Source organism: Hipposideros armiger, unplaced genomic scaffold, assembly GCF_001890085.2.
Source record: "Hipposideros armiger isolate ML-2016 unplaced genomic scaffold, ASM189008v1 scaffold_138, whole genome shotgun sequence".
NCBI classification, from domain to species: Eukaryota; Metazoa; Chordata; class Mammalia; order Chiroptera; family Hipposideridae; genus Hipposideros; species Hipposideros armiger.
Genome location: NW_017731488.1, coordinates 1,984,089 through 2,009,860, shown reverse-complemented (window position 1 = coordinate 2,009,860; position 25,772 = coordinate 1,984,089). Strand labels below are relative to the sequence as shown.

Below are 25,772 nucleotides of genomic sequence, written 5' to 3'. Positions count from 1 at the left end.
TCTTAACCAATGCGGCCCCTCCTATACTTTGTCTTATTTGGTCTTGACAATCCCATGGGTAGGTAAATAGGGCTGAACCATGAGTGACCAGCAGGGCCGACTCCATTGTACCCTTAGGTGATGCTTATGTGAGCCGCTGAGAGGGAGCTGAGCCTTTCTCAGCATGAGGGGCCCACAGTGCTTGCTGAGATATGGGTGAGCAAACTCCCTGCGTTCTTCCTTGGCTCTGTAGGGGAGTGAGACTCTCGCTGGATGGTTGTGCAGTGTTCCAGCTCCCACTGGGACTGTCTCTGTTACAGGTGCATCAGCGGGTAAATGAGTGTAAACAGGTGTTGAGGATCCTGCAAGACGTCACTGCTGGGAAGACCGTCCTCAACATCTTGCCTGGTGGGTTGGATCTGATGACCTTCAAGGTATGACAGCAACTGGTATGACCTGGAGCTCATGTATTCATCAGGACTTTCTTGGTTACACATAACGGGAACCTACCTAACTCACTAGCTTACACTGAAAGAGAATTTATTGGCTCAAATAACTAGGAAGACCAAAGGCAGACTGGCTTTAAGCCAATGTAGTTAGACAGTGTAGTGTCTCAAACATTCCATCAAAGCTCGGGCACTCCTCTTCCTCGTTCTGGCTTAGCTCCTTCTGTGTATGTGGACTTCAGTCTCATCACAATCTCTCCATTAGGCCAGAAAAGCAGTTGTTGGCAGCCCAAGCGTACATTTCAACTCAGCTCTAGATTTAAAAGGAAAAGAGACTATGTTAGCTTCCACTAATCTGGGAAGGCTGTGGCCCCGTTGGGTCACGTGCCCCTTCTGGCTCCACGTGATGGATTAGCCAGCGGGATGGGCTAGTCCGGTTGGCCTGCCGAGGTTCCATACCTGCCTCTGGGTCAAGGGAACCTGAGCACCAGGACTGACAACCCCACAGGGCCACATGGATGGGGATAAGATGGCCCCTTCCCCGAAGGAAGGGCTGTCAAGCCACAAAAAACCTGTGTTCCCTGCAGCCTAATTCCTTCCTTTGAGGGAGCCCCAGGAACCCCGAGGAGGATAGAAACGTCTCTGGCAGTTTGGTGCCTATTAGGTACATTTTCTTCCCTCACCCGGTCTTTTCTCCCCCTTATTTCAAAAGGAACTCAGGCTCTATTTAGAGAAATAAGAAATCACACAAAAAGCATGAAGAAAAAAGAGGATTTTGTTGACATTTTGATGGTTATCTTTCAGTTCTTTTAAAATTCTTAATATATGTGTGTGTGTGTGTGTGTGTGTGTGTGTGTGTATATTTAAAAACAATAATCTTTTTTAATACAAGCTGTTCTTTGGCCTTGCTATATAAAATAACAATTATTACTTTATACGTAAGAGCTCCTACACAAACCTACGCAGTAAGCATTATCATCTCTTTACATAGAAAAAAAACAAAAATCAAAGAGGCTAAGTATCTAACCAAGGTTACACAGCTAAGTAAATAGTAGAGTTAAAATTTAAATTGGAGCTCTTGGATTCCAAAGCCTGTGCTGTGTGTTCCAAAGCCTCTTTAAAACTTTTGAAGGCTCTGGTCTTCCAGGGAGAAGCAGCTGCCCGGACGGCCAGTAGGTAAGGCAGAAGCTGACATCTAGAGTGCTTTAGCAGCTATAATATTTGCGGTGTGTCTGTCAACCAGATAAGCAGGGCGCCCAGGCACTGAAGTGTAGCCTGTGTGCCTGGGAGCGTGATGGATTAGTTAAGAGGTGGCCTTTTGGAGACACTCAAAATTTAAAAAGCTAAGTATATTTTTACCTATGAGATTGACTAAGATCTGAAAATTGATTACTCACGCTGGTGGCAAAGCTGTGGGGAAGTAGATACTTTCCTACATTGCGGGTGAGAGTACAGATTGCCCCATGCAGGGTGGTTTGGCAATAGCTATTAACAGTACAAACGCTCATATTCCTTGACACAGCAATTTCCAGTTCTGGGCATTTATTCTACACATATCTGCACATATGCAGCATGATGTACATACAAGGTTATTCATTCCTGTGTTGTTTGTACTAGCAAGAGATTGATAGATAGCATCCTGAATGTTCACCAATAAGGGAACTAGCTTAATGAATTATGGGACAATGGATTTATTTGATTGGGTAATGATAATTGCTGTAACACGTAAGCCCCAAATCTCATTGGCTTAACACAGTAGAAATTTATTTCCCTCCCACATAAAGTCCAAAGGGGGTGTTCCTGTGTAAGGGGTGACTCAGGGATCCGGGCTCCTTCCATCTTACAGCTCTACCCTCATCCACCTGTGAAACCCAACTTCACTGTGTACGTTAGTCAGGAATGGGAAAGGGCGTGGAGGTTTGTATGAAAGAGTTTGTGGGGAGTAGGCCTGGAAGTGGAGATTTCATTGTCACTCACATTCTGTTGGCTAGAACTTAGTCACAGGGCCACACCTAACTGCAGGGAAATAGCGTCTAGCTGTGCGTCCAGGAAAAGAGAAACAGCTTTGGTGATCACCAGCTATCTGTACCATGGCGAAATCAAATGTAGCTGTAAAAAAAAGATAAGGAAGCTCTTTATGTACTAATATTATGCAAAAAGGTAAAATACAATATGACTTGTGTAAAAAGGGGGGAAGTATATACTCATGGTTACCTGTGTATGTATAAGTAAGTTCTGCAAAGACACGTAAGAAACTTAGCTGTTTGGGGGCATGGAGTGGGCAGCTGTGTGGAAAGGGAATGTGGTACGTGGGAGATTTCTCTATATACTCCTGACTCTAGGTTATATGAATATATTAACATAAAAAATACCCAAAGAGGTCACCAACCATGTTGCTGATCTAGAGACACTGATGGGGCAGTGGGGGGAATTTAGATATCAAGCCTTGATAGAAATTGGGGAGAGCAGGGGTTCAGGGCAGAGGCTGGGCAGCAAAGCCTAGAGAGATTTCCCGAACCCCTTAGCAGGCAGCTGCAGTGGCTTTTTATATAACCATGCCCTGAAGGCTTCTAGGGACAACCAGAAATAGAGCGAACACACTCACTCTCTGCTGGGTACAGGTCAGGACAGAGATCCAGAGGAAGTCGGACCTGAGCTGGTGTCTGTACCAGCAGGCCTTGCTTCAGAGCAGAGTGGACGGGCCGCAGGAGGTCCTCCTTCCGCCCCTGACTTGGAGCATGTGCCATCCCGTTGGACTGATTTTAAGACAGGTATCTAGAAGATGGAAAGAGTTCTTAACTCTTAATCTGCTCATAGACTGATGGGTCCCTGTGGAGTCACAATACTTTTATCTATTCATAGATACTTGAATACCCAGGTAGTGTAGGTGGTAAGATTACAAAAATAAAGATGAAAAACATGGATTTCAGAATTCCTTCCTATAGAAGACCGTTCAGTCCAGGGATGGCCTGACAGAGTGCTCTCCAATGGACAGGAAGTTCATAATAGTGTAGTGGGGGGGAGGGGTAAGGGGGGGGCCCACCCACTGAATTGTGCTTCTGCATCATTGTCTCACTGTTTTCTTCCTCTTGCCCCCGAAGAATTCCTAAAAAAAACACCCCTGTGTTTCTGACTTGGCTAAGTTCTCTGCTTTCCTCAGGGTAGCATCGACACGAGCCGCATGGCTGTAATGGGACATTCATTTGGAGGAGCCACAGCTATTCTGGCTTTGGCCAAGGAGACCCAATTTCGGTGAGTTGCCCAGTGATGCTGCTGTTAGCTCCACACAGCATTCATTCATTCACCAAGTATTTGTTATACAAGTATTATGTTCTAGGTGCTGTTTGGGGGGCTGGGGATTCAGTGGTGAACAAAGAAGGTTTTCATAGAATTATGTTATTGCAGGAGGAAACAGGCTAGTAAATAAGCTAACAGGTAACCAAATCCCCAGCACCCACGTGCAATGAAGAAAATAGAATAGGCTGATATGCTAGAGTAACCTGGAGGCTTCTTTGGAAAGTGGCATAAACCAAGACTCGAAAGGTAAAGAAGCCAGCCACATAAAGGTCTAAGGGAAGATCATTCCGGGCAGAGGGAACAGCTAATGCAAAGGCCCTGAGGTGGAAAGAAGCTTGCTGTGTCATTGTGGGAGGAGCATGGTGAGTGGGGGAGGAGATGAAAGATGTGATCAGAGAGATTTTATTCTAAGTACAATGGGAAACCACTGAAGGATATTAAGGAGCGAAAAATCTTACCTACATTTAAAAACATCCCTCTGGCTACTGTGTGAAGAGTGGATTGTAGGAGGACCAGACTGAAAACAAGGAGCCTAGTTAGAGGGAGGCTATTTCAGAGTCAAGGTGTGCGGTGATGGATTTGCATTAGGATGGAGGTAGTGGGAAGGAGAGTTGCAGGGAGTCAGGATATGTTTCAGAATTTTCAGGACTATGTGATGTATGAGGTGAAGGGAAGAGGAATCAAGGTTTTTCATTTGTCTCTTCATCATTTGAGTGGATGATGATTGTCCTTTACTGAGATGGGGAAGGCTGAAGGAGCATTTGGGGCGAGGAGAGGCTTATCCTAGGGCCTGAGTTTTGCTGATCAGAGATCACTGCGTGACAAACTGGCCAGGGCTTTCTTGCCATGTATGCTTTGGGCTTACATAGCAACTTGTGTAATTAGGGTGCTGAGCTGTACTTTGGTACCTTGCCTGCTCTGTCTCCCCTTCCAGACTAGGAGCTCCTTGAGAGCAAGAACTGTCATGTATCTCTGTGTCCAGAGCACAGGGCTAAGCACATAGTAGGTACTCATTGAATGTCGAATCAGTGAATGATTAAATGAATGAAGTGCCTTTCTGTGTAACTGAAGTCAGCTGCCTGAGAGTATTACAGATCCAGGGAAAGGAGAAGGTCTGATCCTTGCTTTCAGTGAGTTTAAAATCTGGAAGGATCTTTGGCAACAGGTAAAAGTGATCTCTAGCCAAGATCCTAACTGAAGGGTGTGGGCCCTGGTACCCCCTTCCTGGCTTTCTGAGCCTTCACCCCGTAAAGGGAAGAACTCTGCCCCTTCCCCCATTGCCATAACTGCTCTTTCCCTGGTTTCTGCATGGTAGTTTCAAATTGGTTCTGTTCCAGGTGTGCTGTGGCCCTGGATGCTTGGATGTTTCCTCTGGAGCGTGACTTCTACCCGAAAGCCCGAGGCCCTGTATTCTTCATCAATGCTGAGAAATTCCAGACAGTGGAGAGTGTCAGCTTGATGAAGAAGATATGTGCTCGGCATGATCAATCGAGGATCATAACTGTGCTGTGAGTAAAGCCCAAGGTCATGATCCCCAGTATCCTCTCCATTTTCTACCCAGCTATGGCTCCCTTGGTTACTCGTGAATTATCCAGAAGTTGTACTTATTAATAGAACACCTGAAGACAACCCGAATTTCAAAATCTTAATTTCTTTCGAATTTCATATCTGGCCTTCTCCACTTAGCTCCATGTACAGTGATTTTTTTTCAGTAGTTCATATGACTTTGTGACAGGATTTATCTGTTGCTTTCTGGGAAAGGGGTATTATGGGATTGTGTGTTGGGGAGGAGGAGGTGTGGGTCTTGGGGGGACTCCAGAGACCTCTCACATCATTTGGGAATTTTATTGGGTCTTTTGAAGAGTGGTGGATATTCACAAGCTAGATTTCCAGAGACCTTCATTAATACCTAAATTCAGATATCTTCCATAAACCACCTCTATTCTGGCTAAGAGAAACCACATTCTCTTCACTGCCATCACCAGCACTATCACACAGTTTTGTTTCCGAAGCCATTTTTCACAGAAAATTTTTGAGGGGCTTTAAGAAATGGCCTGTGCATACAAAGTGGCCTAGAGCTCCAGGGGCAGGGCTGGAGGTTCACTGACAGGCCTCTGACTTGCTCCTGTCCTCATTCGAGCCCAACAACACACATGCTTCAGGGGATCTAGGTCCTATTTCAGCAAAACGAGCACCTGCATGCCATGGACCCTTGGGACCACTCACGTAGCTGAAATGCCAGATTCACCACAGCCCTGGAAGGGGAGGGGTCCGCTCAGCACCAGTGGCTTCTTCCCTTCCTCATGTTGCCCTGCTGTCTTCCATGTGGCCAGGCCCTCTCCTTTCATTGCGATTTCATGGCAGCAGGAGACTGCTTGAAAGTTTCCCCAAGCCAGTCAGATTCAGGATGATTGTGACCCCTGGAGGGAAGGGAGGTGAGAGCAGTTGGGAAGGGGTACACAAGGGGGATTTTAACTATTGGCAATGCATTATTTTGTAAACTGAGTGCTGGACACTCAAGTATCCGTTATATTCTTTGTACTTTTCCACGTGCCTTAAATAATACATATTTTAAAGTCTGTTTTTCTGCTTGCTGTCAAGCAAAGTTTAGCATTTAGATTTTCCTTCCCTCATTGAATTGACTAGTAACTTTAGTTATAAGTAATTTAGCCCCAAATCAACCTAATGAGAATTTCACCTTTGAATTCAATGTATTTGATGTCAAAGGACTTAACTTCTAACCCAGAAGTCTTTAACAAACCCTTGCCCTCACTCTTCTGATTACTTAAATAAAGGCAGGTAATTCCTTTTTCCTGTTTACTTTGTGGTAGAGTTCTGAAGAGAGAAGCTGATACGTTTTGTGAATATTTGGAAGTCATTGGGTAAAAGCCATGGTGTAATAGTTTGTAGTAACAGAGGAGTGAATGGCAGGTGCTGCCGACCGTGCCCCTGTCCCCTGTCCCCGCTCCAGCTGACCAGCCTTTTCCCCTGCACTGTCAGGCATCATGGTCTAGGAGTTGAGGCAGCTTGGAAGGCAGGCACACCTGTGTTCAAATCCTAACTCCCTCCCTTACTACCCGCTAGGTCTTATGTTTCCCCGAACATAAGACCCAGCCGGAAAATAAGCCCTTGCGTGATTTTAGGTGCCAAAATGTGGCACTTTGGCATACTGAATAGTTTAAGCTGAAGGAGTTTGTGGAAAAGGCACCCTTCTCCCTGAAACAGGTCATAAAACCCTCATGTGAGGGGTGCGTGCCCTCCATATCCTGGAGGAATCATGCTACGGCTTATTCTCCAGCTAGGTCTTATTTTGGGGGAAACATGGTGGATGTGTGACCTTCGGCAGATCTTCTCTCCTCTGATTCTGTCAAGGGGGAAAACACTTCCCTTCCAAGATTGTGAAAATTGAGGTAATACATGTAAAGTACTTTGCACATAGTAGGTGCTTAACAAATACTTGTGTGCCCTAGCCTCCAGATCACATCAGTTATTTGTTTTTCTTTTCCTCTAGTGGTTCTGTTCATCGGAGTCAAACTGACTTTGCCTTTGTAGCTGGTCACTGGATTGCTAAATTTTTCTCCTCTCAAACCTGCGGGAGCTTGGACCCCTATGAAGGTCAGGAGGTTGTGGTGCGGGCCATGTTGGCCTTCCTGCAGAAGCACCTTGGTAAGGAAAGAACTGGAGCTTATGGGGCAGCCGTGGGCTCCCTTAGATTTCCGTGCACAGCAGTCTGTACTGACATGTCTCAGATCAGGGAGATTTATAGCAGATGGAAAACCTGAGTGAAGGAGTTACATAGATTTGTAGAAAGAACACTTAGCTGCGGGTTTGGAGATCCTGACTGTCTCTTACTACCTGAATGACCTTGGCCTCATCGTTTAACTTCTCTGAGCCTCGGTTTCCTCACTGTAAATGGAACATTCATCTCTCCCTACTCCATTACCTCTGTCCTAACTCATTATCACTTACCTGATCTGTATTGTGGAGGAGGGTATGATGATAAATGGCCTAAATTTGTAAAGTGCTTTAAAAAAACAAAGCATTGGGAGGATTATGACTAGTATCATAAATCACAGACCAGCTAAATGGCAAGGCCTGTAGAGGTCGTTGGTCCAGCCTCCAACCCGTAGGAGATCTCCTCTCATATCTTCCCTGTCACACGGTTGGGCAGCGTGGAGAGTGCCCCGTCACCAGTGAGGGTCAGCTCTTGCCACCACTGGAAACTTGAGTGGTTTTAAGAGCTGATATTCTAGTTAGGCTTTTCTTTTGGTTTAAGGACTAGAGAGAGTCCCAAATTTACCTCAAAGAAAAGGGGGGTTTGTTTATGAAAGCACACCTTGCCAAGTTGAAAGTGAAAAGTGACAGGAACCAAGGTAGCGCCCAGGACCGACTTCTCTCTCTCTGTCTGTCATGGGCTCAGTCTCTGTCTTTCCCTCTTATACCATCTGTTTCTCTTTGCTCTGGTCTGAGTTTTTCTTCTTTCTACTCCATGTTTTTTTCTCTTGCTAATAGCATCTACTTATTCATAGCTCCTGCTTCCTCATAACTTCAGTCGGCATGGACCACTCTAGGTTTGTTCCCTCCACCTTGTAGCATCCTTTCATCTTCAGCTCCCACTTCTCATGGCCTCATTTTCTTGGATTTCTTAGGCCAGATTCCCAAGACAGATAACTTAATTGTCCCAGCTCATCTTTACCTGCCAAGACACAGTGTAGGCCACTGCCCAAACTAGGCCTGGGGCTCTCTTGACCAGAATGGAGTAGGCTACCATTTTCTGCACGAGGCTGATCCCTCAGCAGGTGCTGTGTGTAGGGCATGTTCCTCCAGCAGGGAGCCGGACTGGCCTGGATTTCTAAGGTTTGACCTAACACTAGCCTAAGACTTTGTAACTCCCCGCTTGCCTTGGTTATCCCACAAGGGCTACCCAGAGACGCCTCAGACCCCTTGCACCTGGCAGCTCTTCAGATATTTGAAGCACCCATATTTGAATTGCGCTCTCTTGAGTGTTTCTGTTCATTTGGCTGAATGTCTGTGGCACCTCTACCTGTTCACCTCAGTTTCCCATGTTGCCATTTATTATCACCTTTGGATGCACTGCTGGTCTGTGCACCTTTTTTTTTTTTAAGGTTTTTATTTTATTTTTTTTATTGGGGAATTGGGGGGATGGGAACAGTGCTGGAGAATTGGGGTGAGGGGAACAGACAAGTTGCTGTCGTTTTGTTCTTCAGTCTAGTTGTGGAGGATGTTGCTTCACTGACTCAAGTTGGTACCATCATTGCGCTCTTCCCGGGTGAGGCACATTAGTCGCCGGCTTCTGGATGGCCGCTCACTGCGGCTGCTGGCTACATACGGTAGCCCATGGCAACCCACTGCCACAGGGGCTGCAGCCTACGCCGTTGCCAGCGACTCATAGCAGCCCATGCTCCAGGTCGAGCTGTTGTTCAGCATCTTAGCTGTGGAGGGCAGTGTCACTGACCCTCATATGTGGGATCCGAACCGGGGCCCTCTGGCATCCCACGCCAGTTCTTAACCATCGCACCACTTGGCCGGCCCCCTGGTCATGCACCTTTTAATGTGCGGTGCCCTGACTTGAATACGACTTGCTAGATATGGTCTGACCAGGGCCTGGTTCGGCAGTACTGTTCCTCCATGCTCTGGGCACTAGACTTCTAGTTGGATAGTCTGAGTGCATTACCATTTCCTGCAAGTGCCTAACAACCTTGGTATGGATTGAGTTTGCTTTTTAAACAAATCTGTCCTCTTAGGAACATATTGACTTTTTGAACCTAAATTTGCATTTTTATATTTACGCCTATTCATTGCATCCTGCTTATCATGAGCCATTTTTCCAGCCTAGGTTAGGGATTTTAGGATTAATAGAGACCTTAGGGCATCATTCTTATCACCTGGTAGGAGAGGAATGGGTCCATGTCTCCAGATTTTAAAGGGGCCTGACTACATGGTCCTCAGCCCACTTTCCATTTCCTCTTAGGCACCGTATCATTAGGTAAGAGCTAAAGATGACAGGGCAGCCCACCATGGCATGATTGGGCTCCCTTTAGTAGCAGTGTCTGTTGAGCTAAGGTGCTCCTTACTGGAGACCCACAGAAGAGGAGATGGAAGGTAGGAGAGTCTTAGACCATAGGAAGAGTGTGAGGGCTTACTTCATGCCAGGCCTTCTGCTAAGTACTTTAGATGCATTGTCATGTATAATCCTGAAGATGGCCTTTTCCAGTAGGTACTTCTATTATTAACTCATTTTACAGAATAGGATACTGAAGCTTAGAGCATCTAAGTAATTCGTTCTTGGTTATCTGTTGAGTAAGTGGCAAAGCCAGGATGTATCCCAGGCTATCTGATTCCAAAGCCCAGGTGCTTGATTGCTCTACTGTTCTGACAGTGACTCTGATGACCAAGGAAGACAGAGGACAGGCCCCTAACTCAGACCAGAAGGAAAGGACAACCAGGAAAGGAGGCCTCCTAGACAAAGCCATGCTTGTCTTTAACCTTCACGGATGAGTAGGGTTCACCAGGCAAGGAAGGGGCAAGGTCTTCTAGACAGAAGGCACAGAGGCTCGTGTGGGCCTGGTCAGTTTTGAGAAACTGTGTAGTGTACCTGGAGCTTAGGATAGTGAATTGCTGGGAGATAAAGGTAGAAAACTGGGCAGAAGCCAGATCTAGAGGTCCATGTATTTGCTGAAATAAGTTGGAATTTTATTCCACAGGCTGTGAGAGTCCTTGGTGGATTCTCAGCAGCGGAATGTCATGATTAGACTTGTATTTTGCATCCTGGCTACATGGAGAATGGGCAAGATGGGGCAAGATGGGAGGCAGAGAGCCCAGGTAGGAGGCTCTTGCAATATCCAAGAGTTGAGAGATAAGACAAAGTCTGAAAAAAGGCAGAGGCTCTCTGCTTGGGTTAACTAACTAGCTTTGCAAAGAGAGGAAAGCTTTTTGATGGCCACACAGTGCATTGTCACATGGGAAACTAAAATAGGCTGTAGGTAGCTCAACTGAACCTCTCACCCCTCCTAAAAAATACCTTGAGAGCATGTACGCCGCAGACAGGCATATCATCTTCCGCTGAGAAGATTGGTGCTTCTTTCATACTAAGTACATGCAGCTCCTCTCTCATCCTGTTCCGCCCCTGTTCCACTCTCCTGGAAGACTGTCACACCTTCCCCTTTCTCTTCAAACCTCTAACACCTCCTCCCCTATCCTGTCTCTCAGCTGATTAACTTTGCCTCCCACATCACCAAGAAAAGAGAAGCAGTATTTCCTCGGAGTCCCAACACGCCTTCAGCCCGCCTTCGTGCACATACTCAGCTTCCGGGCTGGTTCCTCAAGTTTCCTACTCAGTTACCTACCTCAGGCCAGCCCCTTCACCTACACACCAGCTTTCACCCCTTTTGGTCGGCTCCAGGTGGTGGTGCCAGCAGTGCTTTTCTCTTTATCTTGGATCATCAATTTTCCCCTCTCTACCGGTTCATTTCATGCTGAAATTTCTCTTAAAAAATATCTCTCGACCCCGTCAGTTACCACCCCGTTTTCCTGTGCAGCATAACAGCAAAACTCTTTAAATGAATGGCTGTCTTCACTTTCTCTGACTCTTACCGTCTCATTCTCTCTCTTTTTTTTTTTTTTTTTAAGCTTGAGCCATCCTGCTACCTGTTGGCAGCTCAGCGGCTGCTCAGCTCGGGCTGGACTCGAACCGCTGTTGCTCAGAGCTCAAACTCTTGAGCGAGCTCTTAACCAGCTGAGCCACTCGGCCGGCCCTTCATTCTCTCTTTAACCCCCTCCAGTCAGGCTTTTGCAGCCCAGTTCTCCATGAAAACTCCTTTCGTCAAGGTCGCCAGTGACCTTGACCTTCACACTGCTCAATCCAGTAGTTCTTATTCCTTGTCTCACGGGAACTCTCAGCAGCTTCTGACAGAGTAGATGATGCCGTCCTCTGTGAAACCCTGTAAAGATCGGTCCAAGACACCACCCTGGGGCTCTTCTATCCCATCATCTGCTCCTCCTCGGTCTACTTTACTGCTTCCAGGGCTCGGTGCTTGGATTTCTTCTCTATCTTTATGCCATAATGTCATCTGGTCTCATGGCTTCAAATGCCATCTCCATGCTGACAACTCCCCAATTTATATCTCCAGTTTGATCTCTTCCATGAACACCAGATCTGTATAACCTGCTACTCAGTATTTAATAGACATCACAAGCAAAAACGATTTCAACTGCAGGCTTTCCCTTCTCAACTAATAGTAACTCCATCCTTCTGGCTACTCAAGCCAGTCCTCGTTCGCGTCTCTTCTCTTGCACCTCCTGTCCTGCCCCTCCGAATATCCTATCGGCTCTACTTTCAGAGTATATGGGGAATCTAAACACTCATCATCACCTCACAGTTACCACCCTGCCCAAGTCATCTGTCACCTAAATTACTGTATTAGTTTCCTAACTGATGTCCCTACTTCCACCCCTGCCTTCCTACACAGTCATTTATTTTTTTAGAATTTTTATAAGTGTATTTGAGCCAAACTGATGACGATGCCGAGAAGCAAGATCTTAAATGCTTGTGCACAGTCTTTTGTTAACAGCCAGAGCAGTCCTGTTAGAAAGTAAGTCAGCTCTTGTCTCTCCTCTGCTCAGAATCCTCCGGTGTCAAAGCCAAGGTCCTTTGTCCCGCTGGGCCTATGTGATGCGGTCCTCCCGTCCCTCCTGACCTCTCCTGCTGCCCTTCCCCTGGCCTACTTTACTTTCGCTGCACAAGCCTCCAACACTCCAGGCACGCTGTGGCTTCAAGCCTTTGCACTGCTGTTCCCACTGCCTGGACCTTTTTTTCTATACAGTCCCGTGGCTCACTCCCACCTCCTTCACGCCTGCTCAGATCTCACCTCCCCAATGAGGCCCACCTGACCAGCCTTTTTAAAACATTGTGCCATCCCTACCTCCCCTCAGCCCCGTTCCCCCAGCCAGCACCGCTGCTTCTCTTACCTGGCTCTCTTTTTTTTCCATAGCATTTATCACCTTTTCACATTCTATATAGTTGGTTATGTTTATTATTATCTCTGCCTACTAGGTTGTGAGCTCTATGAAGATGGGAATGTCTGTTGGTTTGTGGATACCCTTTTGGCACCAAGAACAGACTGGGGCCCATTGTGGGCACGCTCAGTGTTTTTTGAATTAATGAACGTGTAGCACTAATTTGTCGAGGCCGTAGTCCATGCCAGGTTCTTGGCAGGGCACTGGGATCCTAAGGTGCAGCAGAGTGGTCCCTGCCTTCTGTCCCAGGTTTTCTTTGTTTTCAACAAGGACACCATTTGCCTGCTCAGCAGTGCCCCACTCCCTCAGCCTGAGGCCTTGGACCCTTTCTGACTGTTCTTACCATGTGGTTAGACCCATCTGCCCATGATCCCAGGACCCTCTCTTGACTCCTACCCAGTGTTTTGCTGCTTCATGATGTCACCACCCTCCTCCTCCTGCCCTTCACTGAGGTGGCCCTGGATTTGCATCCACCTGGCTGGTGTGCGAAGGACCTCTCCTTGCCCGGCAACATCCCTGAGCCTGGAAGTAGGCTTTCCATTTGTCACCCTTTCTGACCAAGGTTTGAATTCTGTCTCTGCCACTTACCAGCCGTAATGACCGTGGGCAAATCAGGTGACTTCTTTGAGCCTCAGTTTCCTCAACTGTAAAATAGGGCTAATAACAGTACGTAGCTCATGGGGCTATTAGGAACATTAAATGGAACAGTGCATGTTTAGCACAGCTCCTAGAATGAATTATAATGAATTATCCTTCCATAAATATTACGTTTTTGTTATTATTATCACTATTGAGTTATTGTGGATTCAGCAAGTGATTTCTAAAGCACATTTATAAAGACACTGAATGAATCATAGTTGTTACTGCCACCACCCTCACAACCACTGTCACCAATCCTTTTAGTATCCTAGGTGTTCCTTTCCCCAGGATGTCCCACAAAGTCCATGGTCGGTACTATAATCTAACCTTACAACGATTTACCTGACTTTCCTGGTTTTTTTTTCAGACCTGAAAGAGGACTATGACCAATGGAACAATCTCATTGAAGGCATTGGACCATCGCTTACCCCAGGGGCCCCTCATCATCTGTCCAGCCTTTAGGCACAACTCGCCATTTGCAAAAGGTCACTGAGCTGTGTTCCCGTTTGGGGCCTGCCTAGGGACACTCATAGCCTCCTATCAGGAAGTGGTCGACATGGCCCCTCTTCACAGATCAAAAGGATGTAATCACACTGCTGATTGGATAACTGGGTACTTTGATCTTGGGCTTGTTAATCTTAAATTCACAGTGGGACTTGGATCACTTACTGACTGGCACACTGACTTTCTGGGACCTGATGGTGTGGGGAACAAGCAATGAGGTGGGGCTGCGGTGCCCCCATGCTCCAATCTGAGCAGTATGGGCGCTATTAACCCGCAGCCTTGGGCCAGTGCGGCTTCTGCAGTGGAAGCAACAAAGCCAAAGGGGGGAGTGGAAATTCCTGCCTCCAGGACCGTTAGCCCAACCTGGCACTCTCTCTTCCCGCCTCTCAAACTCCTCCCTCCCCAGGTCCACTTGGTGAGTTCTCAGCACTTCAGGTAACTTTCTAGGATATGGACTATCATCAGACTTTCTGTGTTTATTTTTAAGCCTTCTCAATGCATGAAACATAGTACTGGGCACTTAGGGTAAGTTATCCTTGCGAGCCCATGGAGGAGGGCAGGAGGCATTGCCCTCACAGCACAGGAAGAGAAGGTGAGCTCCAGAGCGGGGCCTCAGCAGCTCTGGCTGTTGGAATTTGGCTGAAATTGTATCTTGTCAGGAAACAACACAAATAGGTTGAGGTAGAAAAGACAGAATAACAGTGTTACGTAGGCCATTCGAACACACTCTTGTCACCCGAGGGAGGTACAATAGTTTGGTAGCTAGAGGTTAGGAGGCCACCCCTGGAAAGGCCTAGGAACACTCTGGGCTTGACTCTTACCTCAGATCTCATGAGGTGCTGTAAGCTGTGTTCAGAATCAGGATGCTGTAAGCTGTGTTCAGAATCAGGGTGCTGTACGTTGTGGGTTTTCTGGCTCTGAGGCCCTAGCCCCAAATTTAAGTCAAGATTTGGATTGAATTTTCATTCTGTTCCATTTATAATATGAATGATATTAATACTCATGTTTGCCTAATGATATGTTGGAATATTCTCTATTTAATCTGCATTAGAGCAAGATGGGGAGCCATCTGGAAGGAACTTTTCCTTCTGTCTTTCTTTGTTCGCTTATCACTTATGTCCATGTGAAAAAAAAAATAACTTGAAAAGGAAAGGAAGTCTTTAAAGCTGCCTGGGAGCATCAACCAGAAACACCTCTGTCCACTACTGCGGACTTCTCACCTCGGTCCAAGTCGAGGGCCCCAGAGGAGGCAAGAGCAAAAGAAATGCGTCTCTACACAGTAGGTCCAAGGCCAGCGCCACCAAGCAAATGGACTAGATCTCCTGTCTGTCCACAGCTGTTCTTTCTAAGAGGTGAAGCAGCAGATCCACGGAGGCTGTGAACCTTGGAAGAATCTGAATTTTAGTGACACGTAGCGTAAGGAGAATATCATTAAAGCCTTGGGCTCTAGAGTTCGTTAGCCTGGTTTTGAGTCCTGGTTTCACCACCATTCACTGGGTAAATCGGAGCAAATTATGTTCCCTTTCCAATCTAGGTTCCTGCGTTTCTAAGGTGGGGTCTGCATTATGAATAGTTAGGAGGATTAAGTGAGAGGATGTGTAACCCATGGGTTATTTAAAAGTATGTTTCATACTTTGCAAACACGTGAGAATTTTCTAGTTACCCTGTAGCTATTGTTTTCTAGTTGAATTGCTGTTGGTCAGAGAAAATAACCCAGATGGTTTTCATCCTGAAACGTGCTTGGCCCAGTGTGAGGTCCGTTTTATAAATGTTCCATATATGCTTAGAAAGACTACATCCTGTAGCTGTTGGCTTGCTTGACAACACATGATGAGTCTCCTGTGAGAGCGCATACAGATATGTAATAGGACCTTCCAACCCCGAACTGGGGATCAGAGCCCCTCAGCACTCATGGAACCAGCAGATGCCGCCCCTTATGCCTGGGGCTGGTTCTGCAGATGCCGGTTCTGGCAGCATTAGCACATGAGACCCAGCTTCTACCTTAGACGCATACCTGATGCAGGTATATTTTGTAAAGACTGGGAACCTCCCTGGAGAAAGAAGTCGTTTGGAGACTGGGTCCATCTCTCCTCCATTCAGTTCCTATTCTGGTAATGACTCATTTATCCAGTAACATTGGCGTAGGTGAATTTTCCATATAACAGAAAATTATCCTACATGCCACAAAACACAATATTGACTATTTTGAATGGTAATTTACTAAAAAGATAACACACACGCTTCTTTAATGTGAATTGACCTCATTTAACTTTTTAGGATATTTCAGTCAGGATAGACTAGATTATATGGTTGTAACAAGCAACCCCCCAAAACAACACAGGTTTATTTCTTGCCGATGCTACTTGTCCTCTGTGGGTCAGGGGGCTCCGCGCTGCGTCATTTTTATCCTCACTTGGGATCCAGGCTGGCAGAGCGGTCACTACCTGGAAAGCATTGCCAGCCCCATGGTGGAGCTAGGAGACAGCATGGTAAGCACCCACTAGCTCTTAAAGCTTCTGCCCAGAAGTGACACTATTTCCATCACATTTCACTGGCAAAAGCAAGTCCTAATACTCCATACCATCCCAAGCGAGCAAAAATGTCTGTGACCAGGTCTAATGTCAGAGCAGTGGCACCCTCTGGCCGGTGAAGATATAGATAGCTCTTGGTACCTACACTACATGGCCCCCAACAGCTCTCCTCTTAGTTTGATTGCTTTTTGTAGTTTGTGTTGTCCCCCTGGTGGCCAAGCAGTGGCCATTACTCTTCATTATCTTTCATGTGCCAGCCCCTAGCAGCTCTCCCTGTTCTCCAAATTATAACTCCTGATCAGCCATGTTACTTACAACTGTCTAAAGTAAACCTAGGGAGTGCCTGAGAGGGCTTTAGGGACTCTTCCTGCAACTAAAATGTACTGTTAGTGCTCAGATTTTTGTCTCCCAAGTACTAACCAGACCCGACCCTGCGTAGCTTCTGAGATCAGATGAGATCAGGCACGTTTAGTGCTTAGATTCTGTAACCCTTCTTTTGGATGCTCAGAAAGGGTATCAAGGCCTTTGGTTCTTTGTCCTGGTTTTTGGTTGGCTTTCAGGGAATTGAAGGATACCAGATAAATGGCCTTTGGATAAGCAAGGTAATCCTGCATATTAATTGGCACATGCTGATAAACTGCATTCTAGTGAATCCTTTCCAAAAGCGAAGTCTTGGGTTTCTTTTGCATCTTGTTCCCCATCCTATTACAGAGCCTTACTCATGGAGGCCTCCTAGTGGTATATTGTGGGGTTTCTGTGCTAGGAATGGTGTGTCAGGAAGTGAGATAAGTAAATACAGGATGGATTGAGATTCCTCATCCCCACTTCCTGGGTGTATCAGGCTGCTGCTGTTTACTTGAATTCCTGCTGTACCCCTAGCACAGTCCCCAAACCCCTTTCCAGCGTGTGTCCTCACACAGCTGTCCCTTGCCCTCCCCCAAAAAGACTACTGGACTCCTGAAATGTCAATTGATAGACTCTGACTTCACATCTTGGCCTGTGGGGACCTTCATCTCGCCCCCCGTCCCCCCTTTTCTTCTGGGGCACCACTTACCCCTGGGCCTGCAAAGTGACAGAGGGACAGAGGCCATACTCTGTACTCAGGACCCAGCCCTTATTAGGAAGCTCACTTTCTGTTCTATCACAGTCAGATGCAAAGGCCAAGTGTCCCTGGCCATAGCTACATGGCAGAATGACAATGATGATGATCATCATCGTAATAGCCAACATTTATAGATCCTGTGTGTCAGGGACTGTGCTTTACATGCATTATCTCATTTGCTTCTTATAGCAACCCCAGGAAGTCAGGGGGTATTAACCTTTTTTTAATTTATTTTTATTGGGAAACTGTGTTTTTCCAGGACCCATCAGCTCCAAGTCAAGTAGTTGTTTTCAATCTAGTGGAGGGCACATCTCAGTGGCCCATGTGGGGATCGAACCTGCAACCTTGGTGCTATGAGCACTGTGCTCTAACCAACTGAGCTAACCGGCTGCCCCTTAGCCTCATTTTATGGATAAGGAAACAGAGCCTTAGAGAAGTGATTTGATCAAGCTCTCATAGCAAGAGTTTGGCAAAGCTGGGACTTAGGCATCAAAATCCAAACACTTAATCACTGTGCCATATTGCCTAATACATATAACTGGTTTTGCACCTTTCCCTGTCTCTTTCAGCTGTCAGAGCATGAGGAATGTCATTTCATGAGAGTTGGAGTCGAGAATGTCAAATTCTCCAGCAATTTTTACATGTATCGAGATTCAATGATATCTTTAGCACCACTGAGAAGTGGGCTGGGGGAAAGAATCGAGCTTCACTGAGGACTGGGTCTGGTGCTCTTGATTTGATAGATAGGGAAGCCGTTCAGGGATTAAGAACATGGTCTTTGAAATCAGACAGCTCCAACACTACCATCCTGTGACTTTATGCTAATTTACTAACTTCTAGGAGCTTCAATTTCCTCATTTATAAAATGGGAATTCTAATAGCATTTACCTCTTAGAGTTGTGATAAATGAGATAATTCTTGTAAAGAGCTTAGCACAGTGTCTGTACTAAGGGTTTAATGAGCATTAGCTTTGACTAGTATTGTTTTGTTTGGTCCTCCTTACATACCTATCAGGTCAGGTATAATTTGCCATTGTCCTGAATGGCTCCAAATGCTCTTGGTCTAAGTTCTTATTCCAGCTTCTCTATTCTCTTTGCTCTGATTTCCCTGCTCCCTCATATCAGAAAGCAAAACCCACACTCTAGTTCTAGCCTTGCAGCCTCTCTTCACCACCAGGAAGAGTCAACACTCTTAGGTGCTAGTTTGGGTTTTAATTTCACACCTGATTATTCAAACGCACATGTCTGCACACCAGATGTCAAAGTCCTAAAATGTGGAATGGGAGAATCAGAGGAGAAGGTCTGTATAGAGGTTGGCCAAAGGGAAGAGGACCTGAGGATAGGGGTTTGTAGTAGAGGCTAGTCGCATCCATGTTTGTCTGCTGCCTTTGAGGCAGGGGTCGGGGGTTCAAGTGCCCATGACCTCGGGAAACTCCCCAGGCCTGAGAATGGCCTGTGTGATACCTCTGCACAGCTCTCTCCCTCACTGCCATATCCAACTTCCTACCAAGTCCTTCTGTTTCTTCCCTCTTGGTGGTTCTCACTCAGCCCATCCTTTGCATTTCATTTGATAAAGTCCCTCCATTAACTCATCACGGAATCATTTTTACAGTTTCCTGGACTATGACCTCTTTTTCCTCTGCATTCTGCTGCCAGTTCTGCCTGAAACACCACTTTTGCATCAACATACCAGCCTGGCAAGGTGGTCTAATGGAAAGAGGACCGAACACATTGTCTGGAGCCCTGGGTTCTTGTCTCAACTCTCACAGCCTTTCTCGCTCTGTGACCTCGTATGTATGCTTTTCCGCTCATGACTTCCGTTTCCCTATCTGTAAACGGGTGTGGAGTGGTGGTTGTCAAATTGGCTGATCCCTAAGGCCCCTTCAGCTCTGGCATTTCTCGCCTCTGTCACTGAGTTGTCAAGAATCTGCAGGACCCCCTTTTTCCTGTAGAATTGCATCTCACCGCCTCATTCTGCCTGGTCTTGCCTCACCTCTCCTGTCCTTTGCTTCTTCCCGTGCACTCTTTTTGCCCCACAGTCTCCTTAATATGCCCACCCATCCCCAAACACGTATGCCCTTTCTCATGGTGTTTTCTTGCTTGCAGGGCCTTCCCAACCTTCTTTCTGTATATCCAAATCCTGGTAATCCTTTTTTAGGCCCATTTCTAGTTCCACCTCTTCTATGAAAGCCTTCTTGATTAAATTCAACTAACATTTGATCTCTTGGCTTCCTGCACCCAAGAGAAATATATTCTGTGCCATATTTAGTACTGAACTTCATTACATTATTCCAGGAGCAGGACCCATCTGTTGGATAGAGAAGCATCCTCCTGTTGACTGACATGGGGAGCTGGGATCGCTGTCCCCTCCTCCCTCGCCCCCTGACCCTCACCAGCAGGCTTCTTGTTCCCCAGCCAGACTTGGGAACAGCTGGTATTCGCCCAGCCCTCTGAAGTCTCCAGCTGCCCCTGCTTCCTTTGGGTTTTCTCAGCTCCCAGCTGTGGGGCCCAGGGCAGAGCCAGCCACACTGCAGCCAGGGGCAAACGGAGGTACCTGGACATGTAGCAGTGGAGAGTTAGAAGGAGGGCGGAATGGAGCACAAATCACACCAGTGTTGAAAAGGAGGGAAAGCAGTTTGCCAGCTTATTTTTCCCATCTTGCTTTCATCTAAAAAAAGAAGCTGCTCTGAAACACAGTCCTCCTCAGCCTGCTAAGCCAGATGGTCCCTAGATGCCTGCCAAGTGTGAACATATAATTATTCATCTTCCTAGAATCACACCCAGGTCTGAATCTAGACACTGACACTTTTTCGCCATTTGATCTGGAGCCAGTGAACCCTTCTGAGCCTTTGTGTCTTTTTCTGCAAAATGGGGTCACTAATGTCTTCCGTGCCATCTCAGTATTTGGTGGTGGTGGTGGGGGGTTTCAGTGTAAGATGTAAGAGCACTTTTTAATTTACAAAGCACTGGAAAAATATATGTTGCTATTAATAGTAAAATTTTGCTTTGCTGTAAGTATGCTCCTACTTAATGAGTGCTCATTCTGTGCCAAATACTGTGCTAAGTGTTTTACATACATTGTACATACATTTAATCCTAACAATATTCCTGTAAGATAGTGTGTGTTATCCCTCACTCAACGATCAGGAAAGTGAGGTTCAGAAAGATTTGCTAGCCCAGCTTCAGTCACCCAGCATGTAAGTGCTGGAGCCAGGATTTGAACCTAAATTGCTGGATTCCAAAGCCAGTGCTCTTAATTCTTGTTCATTCCTATCTCACCAAAAGAAAGCAGTTCTTTACCCTTTGTAAGCTAAAATAAGCCACAATTTGATCTCCAGTAAATGCCCTAAGCAGTTGGGTCATACAAAGAATCATTTTTGTTGAAGACTCGACTGAGACCTGGCAGTACACCTTGAATTGCTTTTCTGCCAGTAGAGATAGGCTGGCTCCATCCATTCATCCATCCATCCACCCACCTACTCATCCACCCATCATCAATCCATCCATCCACCCACCCACCTACCCACCCATCCATCCATCCATCCATCCATTAATCCACCCACTCATCCATCCATTAATTCACCAACTCATTCATCCATCCATCCATTAATCCACCCACTCATCCATCCATTAATTCACCAACTCATCCATCCATCCATCCACCCATCTACTCATCCATCAATCCATCTATCCATCCATCCATCCACCCACCAAACCAATCATCCATCATCAACCCATCCATCCATCCATTCATCCACCCATCTACTCATCCACCCATCATCAATCCATCCACCCACCCACCCATTAACCCACCCACTCATCCATCCATTCTTCCACCCACCCATCCAACCATCATCAATCCATCCATCCACCTACTCATCCATGCATCCATCCATCCACCCACCCATTCATCCATCTACCCACTCATTCATCCATCATCAATCCATCCATCCACCCACTCATCCATCCATCCATTCATCCATCCATCCATCCATCCATCCATCCATATATACATACATAAATACATACATAAATACATGCATCCCTCCATCCACCCACCCACCTCAAATAAAGTTGACAGGAAACAAACCCGTTAGTACCGTATAAACTATGGAGCCAACCAGCTGGCAGAATTATTTTTTTTTAAATCTCTAACCCATATATTGTAGGTCCTGGCCATGTCTCCAGTGATCCAGAGATGCTGATTCAGAAGGTATAGGGTGGGCAGAGAGAGAGAGAGAGAGAGAGAGAGAGAGAGAGAGAGAGAGGGGGGAGAGAGAGAGAGAGAGAGAGAGGCAAGTCCAGGGGTATTTCTGATATGCAGCAAAGTTTGAGAACCCTTGCTATGTTTTAAAACTATTAGCCCATTTTAAAAAACGAGTATTTGCTACCTGAAAATATAGCATCATTAAATTTTAGCCTTGGAAGTGCCTTTATATCATTTGGTTCATGAGGAAACCAAAGCTCAGAGAACTTCAACAAGTAGTTGGCAAACTTGAATTCAAATCCAGATCTTCTGACTTCCAGTCTTGTCCTTTAGATACACCCCTGGGTACCAGGGTTTTATTGGATTATTGAGAAAATCCTCAGGACCCACTCATCATGGTATCCATGATTTCCAGCAACCACACCTTGGAGTTTTTGTGTAGGGAAGAATCCTGGCTAGAAGGTGAGAATCTACTGAGATGGCAAGTTCTCACGTGTGTTCATTCATTCTGCCAGCACTTATTGAAGTCTGTACTATGGCTGGCCCCGTCCTCATGGAACCGAATCCAGAGAGCAAGAAAGGCAAGTCAACATGTCCCATGTGATGAGTGCTATAGTAAGGCCTATATGAGGCTCAGAAGTAGCACAAGGTAATTAATTATTTCAACTTCAGCAGAGGAAAAAGGCCTCATAGAGGATCATATACTTGAGCTTGGTGTTTGTATTATCTGTTGCTGCTTAATTATCCCAAAATTTAGCAGCTTAGAGCAACAAACATCTCACACTTTCTGTGGCTCAAGAATTCTGGAGGGGCTCAGTTGGGTGGTTCTGGCTTAAGATCTCTCATGAGGTTGCAGTCAAAACGTCAGCTGAGAGTACTGTCATCTAAAGGCTTGAGGATCTACTTCAAAGCTGGCTCATTCACACGGCTGTTGGCAGGAAGCCTCAGTTCCTCAACAGGTGGGACTCTCCACAGGGCTGCTGCTCAAGACATGGCAATGGCAGCTAGCTTCTCCCAAAGCAAGTAATCCAGGAGAGTAAAATGGAAGCTACATCTTTTATGTCCCATCCTTGGATCTCCTTTCATTTTCACAATATCATATTATTACACACACAGGCCAGTCCTCTTCAATATGGGAGGGCATGAATACGAGAGGGGCGGGGCAGAATCTTTGGGAGCCATCTTGGAGGCTGGCTACCATAGTATTAAAAATGAATGGACGGGCCGGCTGAGTGGCGCGTTGGTTGAGAGTTGGCTTGGGACACTGGCTCTGAGCAGCAGGGCCCCGGTTCAGATCTCACATTAGGACCAGTGATGCTGCGCCCTCTACAGCTAAGATGGTCAACAACAGCTTGATCTGGAGCTGGGCTGCTGTGAGTCTCTGGCAACGGTGTAGGCTGCAGTGGGCTGGCGGGCAGGTGGCGTGCGTTTTTGTGAGCTGCCAGTGAGCCGCTGTGAGTGACTGTCCAATGGCAGGCGACCGATCTGCCTCACCTGGGAAGAGCGCAATGATCACAATACCAACATGGGCCAGTGAAGTGACGTCCTCCACAACTAGACTGAAGAACAAAAGGACAGCAACTTGTCTGTTCCCCTTCCCCAATTTCCCAATAAAATCTTTAAAAAAAAATGAATGGAATTTTCCAGATGGACAAGGGAGAAGAAAGGTGTTCCAGGCAGAGTAAATAATAGGACACGTAAATAGGGCATACCATGTTCAGGACATTGTAACTGGTTTGGAGAAAACAGGTGAACTAGAAAGATATAGGAGAGCCTACAGAGGAAATCAGAGAGGGCCTTCAATGCCAAGTGCATGTAGGCCAGTGGTTTTCAAATGTTTCTGCATATGGGAATCACCTGAGGAGGTTGTAAAACTTCCAATGCCAAAGCTACACCCATGTCAATGAAACAGGAATTTCTGGGAGTAGACCTGGATATCTGTAGTTTTAAAATTTCTCAGGTGATTCCGGAATTCAGCCAAGGATGAGAATCAGCGCTGTAGGCAACAGAAAGGAACTGAAAAGCTGGACGCACGTCAGACCTGCACTCTCTTCTCAGTGATGAGGAAGTGCAGCTGTGCCTTCTATGCTCACCTAGGAAGTGTTAGCACCAGAAAGCCTACCATCTGTACTCACCTTCTCATGCAGGTATTACGTTTCATCATCTCTACTACCAAAAATGAAGGAGAGATATTTAAGTTTTAGCAGCCCCAAGTAAGTTCCCAACATCTTAAATTACCTATTATTTGTAAACTTCCAAACCTAATGTTGATGCTAACATATAAGTAGTTATATCAATAACTACTCAAGGTTTTTTCCCACCCACTTAACACTGTTGCATATATGCATTTCTCCATTTGTGCATGGTCCTCACATTCAACTGTCTGAGGCAGTAGAGTGTAAAGGTTAAGGCATGACCTTCAGAATCAGATGGATCTCTGGATTTGAGTCCTGATGTCATCACTTACCAACTACTTGAGTAACTTAACTTGTCAGGGCCTCAGCTAACTCATCTGAAAAATGGCTGTAATACCTGCCTCAGAAGAGGCTTGAGGATATGAAATGAGATCCTGCATGTCAAGACCTCTGCCCAGTGCCTGGTGCATAGTTAGTACTCAATAAATATTAGTTCTTCAGCATTCCAAATGGCATTTTCATATTCTGTTACATCAACACCCACCCCCACGCCCACCCCACCCCGGGTCTGCTTAGCAGCTCTCCCTATTGCCAGACTATTTGAGCCATTTCTGGTTGTTTTTAGCTATACTATTATACATTTCTTTGTATAAATTGGTTGGATGTTTTTTAAAAAGTTATTTCCCTATTGTTTTAGTTGTGGGAACAGAAGATTGGAGAAGTGAAGTGATTTGTCAAACAAAAGTCATTGTGCATGTTAGTGACAGAGCCGGAACTAGGGCCCAGGGCCCAGATACCCTGAGTCTTACCCTCATGTCTCTCCACCCTGCCACCTAGCCCCCATACTCACTAGAGACTTGAACCTGGCCCTTCTTGCCTTTTTTCCCCCAGGCTGAATGATTCAGATCTCCCATTGTGTCCTCTGCCATCTCCTCTCCCCGCTCTTTCATCATCCTAGAGGTCCCTCATCAATCCAGGATAATTGGAGCAGCATCTTTGCTGGTCCCTGGGGGAATAGGGGCAGATGATGGATGACTAATGCTTTGGAGACCTGAACTCATCTTCGGCACCTCTGGATCTCTGTTGGTGAACATGCAGTCAGAATGGGGATCCTGTCTGATTTAGACATACCCCTCCCTCCTACCAGGAACGTTGCCTGATTTCATCAAATCCACCTTCCCAGAACAGTAGAGTTTAACAGGACCATAAAGATCATGCTCTAACCTAGCCCCTTGTTATTTATTTGTTTGTTTGTTTATTTGTGTGTTTTTTTTAAATTGGGGAACAGTGTGTTTTCCCAGGACCCCTCAGTTCCAAGTCAAGTAGTTATTTCAATCTGGTTGTGGAGGGTGCAGCTCTGTGGCCCATGCGGGAATCGAACCGGCAACCTTGGTGTTATGAGCACTGCACTCTAACCACCTGAGCTAACCAGCTGCTCTCTAGCCACCTGTTACTTTAAAAATAACTGAAGCTCAGTGATGCAGGTTGATCAATGGCCGGTCTGGGACTCGGATCTGATATTTAGGAGAGGACACTGGAGCCAGGCAGGTCTGGTATATCAACTACGTGAACTTGGGCAAGTGAGTTAAAAGATGCTCAATTTCCTCTTCCATAAAATGATAATACCCAGCTCACAGATGTTATAAGGATTAGATAAGATAACTAATGTAGCCTGGAGCACTGTGCTCAGTAAATTGTAGTTACTATTAGAGCGCAGTGGTTAAGAGTCTGGGCTAGCAATTCCACTCTTGGGTATCTATCCAGAGAAACCCAAGACGCTAATTCGAAAAAATGTATGTACCCCTATGTTTATTGCAGCGCTATTCACAATAGCCAAGACTTGGAAACAACCGAAATGCCCATCGGTAGATGACTGGATTAAGAAACTGTGGTACAG

At 46.2% G+C, this 25,772-nt stretch overlaps 1 protein-coding gene across 1 annotated transcript in view; it reads left to right on the top strand.

Annotated features, from left to right (window-relative positions):
• PAFAH2 (platelet activating factor acetylhydrolase 2) overlaps positions 1–15,360 on the top strand; it is a 27,888-nt gene extending 12,528 nt beyond the window's left edge. The window contains 5 exon segments of the mRNA XM_019650247.1: positions 300–413; positions 3,586–3,677; positions 5,060–5,230; positions 7,234–7,388; positions 13,765–15,360. Coding sequence (XP_019505792.1) covers positions 300–413; positions 3,586–3,677; positions 5,060–5,230; positions 7,234–7,388; positions 13,765–13,859 — 627 coding nt within the window. The 3' untranslated portion in view covers positions 13,860–15,360.
• The last annotated feature ends 10,412 nt before the right edge of the window (positions 15,361–25,772 follow it).